The sequence below is a fragment of the Chenopodium quinoa genome, unplaced genomic scaffold (genome assembly GCF_001683475.1).
Source record: "Chenopodium quinoa cultivar QQ74 unplaced genomic scaffold, ASM168347v1, whole genome shotgun sequence".
Taxonomy (NCBI): Eukaryota; Viridiplantae; Streptophyta; class Magnoliopsida; order Caryophyllales; family Amaranthaceae; genus Chenopodium; species Chenopodium quinoa.
The window spans coordinates 3,544,514-3,557,053 of NW_018744537.1; the positions used below are offsets into that span (position 1 = coordinate 3,544,514).

At 32.3% G+C, this 12,540-nt stretch overlaps 2 protein-coding genes and 2 non-coding genes across 4 annotated transcripts; 2 read left to right on the forward strand and 2 right to left on the reverse strand.

The window, feature by feature from the left end:
- Positions 1-2,134: 2,134 nt before the first annotated feature.
- LOC110698897 (ADAMTS-like protein 1) lies at positions 2,135-5,793 on the forward strand. Its single transcript, XM_021876403.1, has 6 exons — positions 2,135-2,314; positions 2,586-2,738; positions 2,941-3,111; positions 3,216-3,370; positions 4,468-4,625; positions 5,372-5,793. Exons 1-6 carry the CDS (start codon positions 2,224-2,226, stop codon positions 5,430-5,432), a joined length of 789 nt encoding a protein of 262 aa, XP_021732095.1. The 5' UTR covers positions 2,135-2,223; the 3' UTR covers positions 5,433-5,793.
- On the reverse strand, positions 3,809-3,892 carry TRNAL-CAA. Its single transcript has one exon. It is a non-coding gene; the product is annotated as a tRNA-Leu (tRNA).
- Positions 3,992-4,075, reverse strand: TRNAL-CAA. The gene has a single exon. It is a non-coding gene; the product is annotated as a tRNA-Leu (tRNA).
- Positions 5,794-7,936: 2,143 nt separating the features above from the next.
- Positions 7,937-11,148, forward strand: LOC110698707 (probable histone H2A variant 3). The gene is made up of 2 exons (XM_021876215.1): positions 7,937-8,323; positions 10,550-11,148. The coding sequence occupies exons 1-2, from the start codon at positions 8,216-8,218 to the stop codon at positions 10,844-10,846; spliced, it is 405 nt and encodes a 134-aa protein (XP_021731907.1). The 5' UTR covers positions 7,937-8,215; the 3' UTR covers positions 10,847-11,148.
- Positions 11,149-12,540: the final 1,392 nt, after the last annotated feature.

Sequence of the window (12,540 nt, forward strand, 5' to 3'; positions counted from 1 at the left end):
TCTCATTTTAAAAAACTTTTTAAAACGAATTTAATGATGAAAATAGTACTAAGTTATAAGATATTTATTAAAAGTTATAATTAATTTTGTATATATGAAATATTAGAAGTATATTGATAATAAAACACTATACAACATTTTTATCTTAAAAAAATCTATCCAAAATTCGCTTACTTGGTATCCTATGTGTCACAATAATACCTATATTTCGCCTACGTGGCGCGACACTTAACGAAAAACTGGAATGCCAAGTTTCGTTGTATCGTGACCTGGGTGCGAGACCGGCTTTATATATTAGTGATATGATATGATTAGCTAGTATAGATAGATTTGCTTGGTCATCAAACTTTCTATCTTTCTCTTCCTTCGCATTTAATTTCTTTATACTCTCTCTTTCTCTCTAACCCATGAGTCCATGACTATTGAGGCATTGACTAATGGTTAGTTGGCCATATTGTTACACTCTAACTTGCATGCTTGCACCCTTAATCAGAATCTTAATGTCCTTTCCCTGCTTTTTGTGGTAATTAATTATGAAAGGGTTTAGTAACAATGAAACAATAATATCTTAATTATTATTTTTATATAAAAATATATAAACATATACTAAAAGCGAATGTTGAACTGACACATGTCATTCTTTGATAAAAAATTTGGCCAAGAAGTTTTTTCCAAATTTTATTTTTAATTAAAATTTATCTTAAGTTGTAAAAATAAAAATCGAAATATTTAAATTTTATAAAAGTTCTAATCAATAATAAAAAAAAGAAGGTAATAAAAAGTATAAAACAATATATCATAACTTTTATGTATAAAAAAATTCTTATTAAAAAAAGCCAATATTTGTTATTACAAATTTAGAAATGCTAGACAATAATCATGTGTCAATTGATTTAATTAATTAATTGTAAAAAAATCTTAGTAATCTCCATATATATACGGGATCTAAACTAGTTCTAGAATATAGCACATGCAACTATGCAAGTTGGGATATGAATGTCAAAGCAAAATGTGAATTTTGCCAAATGCTATTTATTTAATTATTTAAATCAGCGACCTTGAACAATGACACTAGCACATCTTGATGAATTTCGTATGTGTATGTAATTAGTACATTGCACGAAACATGACACATCCACCACAACTATATAGCTCATCACAATCAATCCATGATATGAATCCGTGTTTGAACCTAACAATCATTTATCAATTACCACTCAGTTTCCACTTCATTCTGTTACATAAATATGAACAATTGACTTTATTTTATGTGAAGTTGAAAAATAATTATCGACTTTAATTAACATGGATGCAAGGGTGGAAAATCCGTCAAGTTTGAGTTTTCAATTTCGAAGTGTGTTGAAAAAAAAAAAAAATAGTGTAAATATTAGTATCATTATCCAAATTCTCCAAAATTCTCATTTAAACATCAATGATAAAAAAAAAAAAATTAAAAATGCATTTACACGCCTATATAAAAAACCAAAATACTGCCTTTATTATACGGATAAATTAAAGTATGACTACTTCTCTAGTGATGTGTGATATGGAGTTTTGAGTAATGAGTAAATAGATTGTTCTACGTTAAGTTGCGGAGATGTATAATATAAAATACAGTTGTCAATACATCAACAAATATACTCTAAAAATTATGGTAGTCATATACCTCATATAGACTTGGAACAAGATTACAATTAATTACTAAGAAGTTTTTTTTTTTGACGAATAATTACTAAGAAGTTAGAAGTTTATTTTTATGTATACAAGCACATACATGGTCAGCTACAACACACATCAACAACGTCGCCGTCTAAAATTGTCCATGGTTTTTTTTTTTGGTAAATAAAATTGTCCATGTTGCATAATGCATAACGTCCGACTTATAATTTAATTTTTATTTGGGTGCATGCCAAATAAGAGTACTAATAATCTAATATCATGAACTTTTTTCCATTAAAATATTTTAAACAAGCTTTCACTCCAAAATTCCCCTTCAATACAACTAACCAACAATCAAAACTTTTGGTGTTGAAGAATGTCAATGGAGAGAGAAATTGAGAAAATGAATGATTATGGAACTATGGAAGTTCCTCCTACATGTAATTAATTTGACCAAGCATGTTTTGGTGCATAATAAGAAGTATTAATAATTAAAGCCACCTTCCAAAACTTCCCTTTAATCCAACAAAAATCAAATTTTTGGTCATAAAATAAAGAATTTCAATGGAGAAAGCAAAATGGGGGTGGAAGCTCCTCCTAGCCCTCTCTTTCTCTAAACTTTTTGTTGCTTTTTCAGAGGACTTCCCCTCCCAAGGTAATCCCCTTCTAACCTTTTCTGTTCATAATGTTTACTCCTTCTGTCTGGAATTAATTGTCGTGTTGAGCTGTTGATAGCATAAATTGAAATAATAATATACGACTAATGTGACAAGTGAATTTATACGGGGTATAATTATGTCTATGTAATGGAAGGGAGCATATAATGATATTATTCTTTTTATATGAGTTACATATGGAATTTGTACTAATTTTTGAAACTTAGTTGATAAATTCTAATAATTGGTTGTTTGTTATGGAAAATTTAGGATGCTATTGGACTAAAACATGCCTACATAAGTTGAAGGGAGAATGTGGAGGTCTTGTGTATAATCAGTCAAACACCTGCTATGGCCAATGCCAGGGGAAAAAGTATTCATCCTGTCCTCCTGACCATACACATTTTTACTGTTGCATAGCCGGTAATTTAATTTCTTTGATGGTTTCATGTTAAGATATTCAATCATAAACCATACCGTTACTATATTTTGGGAAACGTGACATATTTTTTAGCCATGTTTAAATAGTATGTGTGGCTATTAATTAGTATTGATTCCGTTTGTGAGAATATGCGATGACAATTCTCTTAGAATGAAGCTTGTTATTTACATATTCGATCGACAGGAAGTCCCACAAAGGTGAAAGATGGGTGCAAGAAGTGTGAGAATAAGGTGGAAGATGGCGACGAATTCGTCTGTTGTGCAGACTGCACTTATCCGGATATGGTCTATGGTGATACTTCATCAGGGTACTGTAAAAGTGGTGCTGAATTGATTTCACAGCCAAAGCCAAAAGGTATATTAATTTGTTATGTAATACTGCTAGTATGTATAATTGTTGTTTCATTTATACAGCATGTTCTTCTGTACATCTCATTTGAAGTCTGTTTTACATTGTAGAGGTGTTTCAATGGGTTGTTGGACCGTGGTTACCGTGTTCATCTCCTTGTGGTGGTGGGATTCGGAGTCGAAGAGTCGATTGTTATGCAGTAATTGAGGAGACTTCATCCCCTGATTATCCAGTATATGATGAGCAATGTTCATATCAAGAAAAGGTGAGTCCTTAAGTTTATAGAATTACTCAACTACTCGTAAGTCATAACAATGTTATGAGTTGATGTGCTAATATTCCTATATTGGCCTAAGTATGTTCATTCTCTATGCAATGATATTCAGGATGCATTCGATTGTTACAAAATGACGATTAGCTTTTACACTATCGCTTTATAAAGTGTTATCATATTTCCACGACTTGACCTATAATATCGAACAATTACTATTATAATATAAACCGTTTGATTTGCTTACCTATAAAAATTACTGATACAAAAAAAAATATGTAAAGAAAATAAGTTATTACGAAGTACTCGTATGTGACTAATGTATATTACTACATCCAACATGTAAGGTTTTTCTTTTGTTTGGAGATTTGGGAAAATGAAATAAAGTTTTTAGGGAAAAAATTTTGTTTGTAAATTTAGGCCAAAAAAAAATGTCAGAAGTGGGATTTGAACCCACGCCCTCATCAGAGGACCAGAACTTGAGTCTGGCGCCTTAGACCACTCGGCCATCCTGACAGAGATGAGAAGGTATCATTAATTGTTGTAAATATTAATTTATATTCTTCAATAAAAGTATACACTTAATACGGTATGAAATTAATTAGAAGCCAAAAATGTCAGAAGTGGGATTTGAACCCACGCCCTCTTTCGAAGACCAGAACTTGAGTCTGGCGCCTTAGACCACTCGGCCATCCTGACTTCTGTTTTATTTGTTAAGTAATTTTGTTATATTGTTTAAATTAATTTAGCCATATGTTTCAACAGGATATGCTATTATTAAAATAACAATAAAACTTGTTGGGCTTAGAATATAAAAACTCTTGGATCGTTGATGTGTGGCAATATTATTTAGTGATGTTTACTCGTCGAAACGGGTTGGGTTAGTTTAGATTGATGTAAAGTGTTATAATTTCTTAAAACCTTTTTTGTTTGATTATTTGGCTCCAATAATTGTATTGTATTTCGTCCGTAAAAATAATTTGATAATTTATTTACCTGATAACTTTTAAAAATAAAGGAGTTTTGAATTAGTTATTAATTATAGCTATGATTTTTTTTCATAATGTAAGCTTGTTTTTTTGAATTGGCAGCCCATAGTAAGAGAGACATGCAATTTTCAAAGTTGCGTAGTGAGCAAAGGCAAAGAAAAGGAAAGAAGGCATAGTAGAACATCCAACTGGATGATCGCATTTCTCATCTTTGTTGGGCTTGTTGCTCTTGGATTTGCAGCTTTTATTTTCTACAAGAGGTACTTTTTTTCCCCTTTTGACCCAAGAAAATCCAATTCAACAAACAAACTTAAAGTTAAAAGATGAAGTTAAAGTAATGTTAGGTTTAGCCATGAGTCGAGGTGAAACGGATTCTATCATGACTAGACGACTTGATTTTGCTAAATACGAGTAAGTTTTATCGAGATTGATATTGAACTTAAAATGATGTATGAGATTCTCTTGATAATAATAAATAAACTAAGTTTAATCTGAACTTGAATTTGTACTTGAGCTTGATAAAACATTGAATGATCTGACAATCAGTATATAAATAATAATGTTGTTAATTAATTAGATATATAAGTAGTATTTGGCTTAAGTCTTATTGTTCTAAAAATTTCTTATCTATGTCATTCTATTAATTATTTTGGCTTTGGAGAGAGGATATATAACAATCTAATAAAATATGTAAGGTGTACAAGACAAATACCTTAATTAGACATTGAGTTTAGCTCGGTTGATATTATTATTCGAGCTTTAAAATTAAAATCGAGTTTGGCTAATCAACAAATGAACCAATTAGTACAAACTGATTATAAACTGTTCATGAGTATGTGGTTTTGTTCGTGTTTATTATCCCTATTAAGAGTTTCATGCATCTTCTTCACTTGATTTCTATCCACTATTTTACCTAAATTTGCTATGTATATCCCTCTTAAATTTGAGAGTTTCAAGTCTATTTATGTGATAATTAAAATAATGTATATCCCCTTAAATAATGCAGGAGAACATCTAGCGAAGAACAAGGCTACGTTTACATCATGATGGAAGGATTTTCATCATAAAATTTCATACGCAGTAGTGTAGCATGGGAGATTAGTCAGATTATTACTTTTTTTTATTTTTTTATTTTTTTTTTAAATAACTACATATATGCAAGTATATTCTTTTGTCAATAGTTTTGAATTCTTATTTATATTTCACAACATTATACTCCGTAATTTTCTTTTCAAGGGCTAATTGCCTAATTGGACATGCAGAAAGGTGTTTTTTTTTTTTTTTTTGGGGCTCTTAAGTTGAATCATAGAATATAATTTATTTTTTTAAATGTAAGGAAATATGTAATCAAGTAGTCTACATAATCCCACAAATATGTATCCAAATAGTCTATATAATCACACCCCAAAATGATTTTCTTGTTTTGACTTTAAGGTCAAACTTTAACAAAAAATTCTTATTAAATGTATATTTCTTTTGTTGTACTAATAAAATTGCAACACTTCTCTTTTATGCTTGACGATACATTATTATAATAACTAATATCTTTAATCATTAATAAGTCAAATGATTTCAATAACTTCAATTCGTATGATGTAATTATGTGAGATGTTATATTCGTATTAGTCTATCTATATTTTCAAACATTGATGTTTCATATTTTTAAAAACCCAAAACAATAGTTTTTAGGGTGTGATCTTTTCACTTTATTATTAGACCCGAATTTATCTGAACTTACCTGAACTTATTTGTACTTATATTAGACCTTATTAAACTTATTAGACCAAACCTTATTAAACTTATTAGACCTGGTTGAAGTTATTAGAACTTATTGGGCCTTATTGAAACTTATTGGACCTTATTATACCTTATTAGAACTTATTAGAGTTTGTTCTGCTCACCTTATTGTCACTTATTTCAGGTGTAATAAATTCAGATAAGTTCACTTAAGTTTAGATAAGTTTAGTTCAGGTTTAATAAATTTAATAAGGGTTACCCAAGTACAAATTACAACTAAAATAAGTTTTTATAAAGTCTAACAAGTTCAGATAAGTTCAGGTAAATTCAGATAAGTTAAGATAAGTTGTTCAAATTAGTGAAAATCAGGTGAATTGAACACGTCCTTAGACCTTATTTAACTTATTGGAACTTATTAGACCTTATTTAACTTAGACCCTGTTCTGTTCACCTTATTTCCACTTATTTCAGGAAAAATTAAGTTCAGATAAGGGTTAATAAGTTCAAATAAGATAAGTTCAGGAAAATAAGTTCAGATAAGTTGTGATAAAGGTTAATCAGGGCTACCCAAGTTCAATTTATAACTAAAATGAGTTCTAATAAGGGCTAATAAGTTCAGATAAGTTAAGATAAGTTCTAATAAGATCAGATAAGTAAAAATCAGGTGAATAGAACACACCCTATTGGAACTTATTATTAAATCTTATTGAACTTACTAGACCTTATTAAACTTTTGGGACCTTATTGTAGTTTATCTGAACTTATTCGGTGGCGGAGCCAGAATTTTTAATTAAGGGGCCCCAAGATCATATCTATGTATTTATAATTTCGCAACTATTGAATTTATTACATTTACTACAAAAAATAAAACACAAAACTTGTTAGTTACAAGATTTGATCTCTTGACTTTCCTACCAAAAAAAAAGGGATTTGATCTCTTGACATCTTGTCCGCTGTCGTATGGAAATAACAACTCCTCTACACTAAAACTTATGGAGCAAATTTAAATTTTATCTTGAGCCAAGGGAGAGGTCATGGCCCCCATCAGCCCCCCCTTGGCTTCATCCCTGAATTTATTAGACCTGAAACTTATTTTTATAAGGTGAAGAGAACAAGCCCTTAATGTTATAGTATGCGCAACAAGAACCACAAAAAGGAATCGGGATAGTATATAAATATTAAATACAATATGAATTTTCAACATTTAGACTATATTCGGTTCAAAACCTGATTTAATCTTCAAGTTTAACTAATAAACTTTAACCTTATGTTTATAGAATCATTATATTAATATATTATCAAATGAATTGTTAGTAAATAAAGCGAGTGAAAATGTGTGAATACTATGAAATAAAGTGCTATCTAAGATATTAAAAGTTGGCTTACCTTAAATAGAATACGATATAAATGAATAAATACATTAAATATATCCGCCTCAAAAGTGCATAGTATAACTCATCAAATCTTGGCCAAGATAACCCATGTGGATCTAGCCGTAGAACTCTTCATCTAGAGGTGATCACGGGTTGGGCCTTACCCCTAAAAAATGGCTCATATTTACCAAGGTTTTGGGTCAAGAAAACCGTGCTCAAACCTGCTATTTTAGCCCAAAAATAGCGGGATTTTTGAGTCAAAATTAGGTCAGTTTAACATTTAACTAAAAATGAATTTGTAGGTTACCCAAACCCCTCAAACTTAAAAATCAAATCGGATTGAACCGGACCAATTTGATTAGGTCTAAACAAAAATACCTTAAAAGTCAAAACAAAATACAGAATACTCGAATATGAATATGGGTACATCTTTCGAAAACAAGAGTGGTGGAAGGGATGGTATCGTCAACTCCTAGTCATATCAATAAAATCTCAAGAAGTTGTTTCCTCTTCGCCCACCTCTGTCTTTCTCTCTCCTAGCTCGATTCCAAGTATAAATCAAAAACCCACACTTCCCCTCAATCTCCCCATCTCTCTATCTCTTTCTCTCTCCTCCCCGAAAATCCACTTTGGCAATCCGGGTGTTTTCCGCAAATTCCCAAACCCAATTCAAAGTTCTTCTTCTTCTACTTTTTGGGAGGGAAACTAAAACCCCTTAATTTTTTGAATTAACCCCAAAAATGTCAGGCAAAGGAGCGAAGGGTTTGATTACTGGCAAATCTTCCGGATTGAATAAAGACAAAGATAAGAAAGCCCCCATTTCTCGTTCTTCTCGTGCTGGTCTTCAGGTCTTTTCTTTTCCCTTTTTCTGGTTTTTTTTCTAGGTTTTTTTGATGTAATTTTTGTAGATCTACGCTTGTTTGTTCAAAATTTGAGGAATTTTGCTTGTTGGGTTTTGTTCAAATCACTTAAATTGTCTTTTGGTTGTGTTATTTGATATGATATTCATGAGATTAGGTGATGGGATTTCTGGGTTTTTGAATTTGGTTCTGAAATTCTTGATTTGGGATTTTTTGAGATGGGGGATTGTGTTAATTGTCATTAGTTGTTCCGTTTGAATTGATGTTGTGATTTCGGGTATGAACTATTGTAATGCTTGTTGGATGTGCTGGTTTTGGGGCAAGTATTATGGTAGAATTAACCTTTCAGTGATGTGAAGTTTAAAACTCGGCTTTTTTATTAATTCGAGACCGTCAAGTTTTTGTGATGAGATTTCACTTGGGTTCTGGCTAATTGTGGTGCTATTTGTTAGAAGCTAACATTATTAATAAAGTGAATTTGGTTAGGATTAGTTGACTGATTTATGATGCCAGTTGTATTATTAGTCTTTCGGAAATTTGTTTTTTGTGCTTTTGTTAAAGCTTCAATTTTGGTCAATCTTGAGTCATTAAAGTCACAAATAACAGGTTCAAGGTTCTTCAATACGACGACGAATCTCATGAGGTCTTGTTTTTATTGAGTGTTATTGGTTAGTCATATTCATAAATGATCAAGTGTTTGGAGAATTGTCCTCTCCATCTGCTTCCTTTCAGTCCACAGTGCTGTTTTGCATAGTTCATCTGCATTTGTAAAAGAAGACTGCCTTGTTTTTGCTATTGTATCTGTGGTTTCTGTTCTTTCTCCAACTATTAATCCAAAGACATGATAGGGCTGTATAGGGTAAGGTTGTTAGCATCTTAGTCTTTGAAAATTCTGTCAAAAGCAGGACACATCATATTATAAAGTGATACATATAACCTTTGTGTCGTTCAGAGAAACTTGAAGTTGAAAATTGAGGTTTTTTGTGTCGCATTTATCTTGGCGGGACAATGAGATTGATCATTTGATTATGCTATTTTTATCTTGAGCTTGAAGCCATGAATAGAATGACAATCAATCTTTAGTGATCAAATCAAAGGTTAAAAGAAAAAGTTCTGGACTCTGAAGAATGACTTTCTTTTCCGTAGTATGGTGATAGAGTGTGTTTGAATTCTTACAGCAACCAAACTGCAGCAGTTCCCTTTGAGGTTTTACAAGTTTAAAATGTGAGAGATTAGGAAGATTGTATTGGATAGTGTCATATTTTCCGAGAGAGATCTTGCTTGAATGATTTATTATGCATATGCTCTAAGGAGGTGAGGGGACAATGTCTACAACTGGATTCATTGCCAAAACTAAAAAGTAAAAACAGAAATTGAAAAAGAAGTTCGGTTGAAACATTCTGGATCTGGTATCAGTATCTTACTACATAGTAGCAAGTCATTCTCCCTTCAATAATGAAAAAAGAAACATAAAGCCATGGATCATTCTGTAGCTACTTTAGCTTTGATAATTCTATGAATTACATTTTTGGCTAGTGTTTATAGAAGAATTTCTTTATTATTTGTTCTAGTTGTGAAATGTATCATTCTATGCAGAAAAAGTATACTTGGTAGTGTTTATTCCAATTTAGTTCAGCTTGTTTGTTGCATCTTTATAATTGGTGCTGGCAATAAAATAATAAAGCCCGAATCAGGAGGAATCTAGTTTAAGGGAATTCTGGTGAAGCTGCAATATAGTTTTGGTAGCTCTTTGTGGAGTAAATAGTAAATTTATATGCCTTACTTGATTTGTAATTAATTTTTGATTCGTTGACATGCCCTTGTTTTGAAAATATTTATGGACATAGTGCCAAAATAGATGGTGCATTATGTGATCAGATTATGTTAATTGACAAATTTTGTTGCAAAAAGTTGAGAATATATAAGAATTTTGTCATCATAATTCCAGCTAATGTTGCAATATCACATACATTTTTTATTTCAAATAAAAAGAAGTCCTAAAAGAGAACTTTATTTTTTGTAAGCTTTAGTATTTTTATAAACACTACAAATTAGCACTTCAAATGCTTCATTTTTTGGGGTATTTGCCTCGTATTATGGCTCTTTGCTCTTTGCATCAACTATTGCTGCACAGTTATGTATAAGATGATATCTGATGTTGTAATATCGGTGAGCTATTTTTTTTGCTGAGATATCTTTCTGATTAATGTGCAGTTTCCTGTGGGTCGTGTTCACCGTCTGCTCAAGACTAGGGTAACTGCAAATGGGAGGGTCGGTGCAACTGCTGCTGTTTATACTGCAGCCATACTCGAGTACCTGACTGCTGAAGTATTGGAGCTTGCAGGAAACGCAAGTAAGGATCTGAAGGTGAAGCGTATCACTCCTAGGCATCTGCAGCTGGCTATCCGTGGAGATGAGGAACTTGATACACTGATCAAAGGAACTATTGCTGGTGGTGGAGTTATTCCTCACATCCACAAATCTCTCATTAACAAGTCATCTAAGGATTAGACCTTATTTATATGATTATCTGGTGCTAAATATCTGCAGTTTCATGCAGAACCCTCAGAATGGATGTGATTCTGACAGAGACCCTTTAAGTAGGTGCCTTTTTTTTAAAATGTTTGAATCAGCCACAGGATGGTGATTGTGTTACTGATGTGTTCTGTAGGTGTACTTGAGTAGTTTATAATTTCATTCTGTGGATTATCCGTTTAGTTGCCTAGCTTGCTATCATAATAACCTTATGCTGTTCGATTTACGCGTTGCCATTTATCAATTCTATCATCAATTGTTAGTTGTTACGTGATTTACCTCGTTAGCAACTAGCATTCTCAGTATAATCACAAGCTTTAGTCAAACAAATTCAGTTATATACTTGTACATTGTACCTAAGAATATTAAGTAATGCAACTATTCTGGACTTCTTCTCCCTTGTGCTTGTACTCAGCAATATTGGAACTATATCAAGAGACCGTTCTTGGATCAACTGTCATTGCTGTTGCCATCCCTCATACCACTGTCTGTGCACCCAGACCATTATTCGATGTCTTGTAGATTCAGATCCTCATTAAGCTCACCGTTGTGTTAGGCTGTTAGGAGTGTTAGCAGTCTCCAACTTGTGCAACCTTCACAAGCTTGGTTATCCAACAGTTGGTCTCAGACGCTCAGCCATCTCTTTGTAATATACAAACAGCCACTGACTATAATTCTGCCATTACTTCTCAATCGTCATAAAAGACTTGATTTTATAGCAATTATTTTTGAACTCGAAATATAAGCTTTTATTTAACATACAAGTAATTTAATCTTTAAACAATGGAACCTGATCATGCACCCAAAAAGGCATATTCTACATAACTAAATTATACGAACATCGTTACATTAAATAATGAAGTATTGTTGATTGCATCTTGTGTCTTGCGCCTTTTTGTCGTCAGAGTAAAATCACGTTGTAGCAAGACTCCATTAAGTCTAATTCTTAAATTCTTTGGCTTGCTCGTTGCTACAAGTTCATCATCACCAAGCTTTTCACCTTAGTCATATTGTTCTTGATTCGAACAACCTAATCCCCGGCTTATCATAACCTTTTCAAGCTCTTCTCTTGCATCTTTCTTCCCATACTCATCCTTTTTATTACCAACGTCATAAAATCCATTATGAACATCCCTTAATATATCAAGAACCCTGGCAAGCTCCCTATCCAACTCCTCTTTCTCTTCCTCTAAAGGAAAAAAATCATAATCATACCGATTACTTTTATTAGGTTTGCCTTACAAGATTCCTCCCAAACACTTTCGGTATTATCCACAATCAATGTTGCTTCTCGACATGATAACACCACATCCAACGTCTTTTGCTTTGCCTTCACACAATCTTCCCTAGAGATCACCCACAAAATTTTCTCCAATCCACCGAGTTTTTCAACCACCTTGTGAGCATACTCACGGTTTCCCATGGTGCATATCGACAAATCGAACATAGTACTAACTAGCTCAAGGAACTCATCTACACCGGTCCTTAATTTCACAACATACTCATTGCCATTCGAAAGCTTAAACTCGGAAATACCATCGCACATCATGCCTCTTATGTTTTGTCTATGCTTAGACTTTGAACTTCTTGATCTTTCTTGCATGAATTAGGGTACGGTCCAAATCAAGAACTAAGTGAAGCTTCTTGCGGTTTAACAAGACTTGCGTATT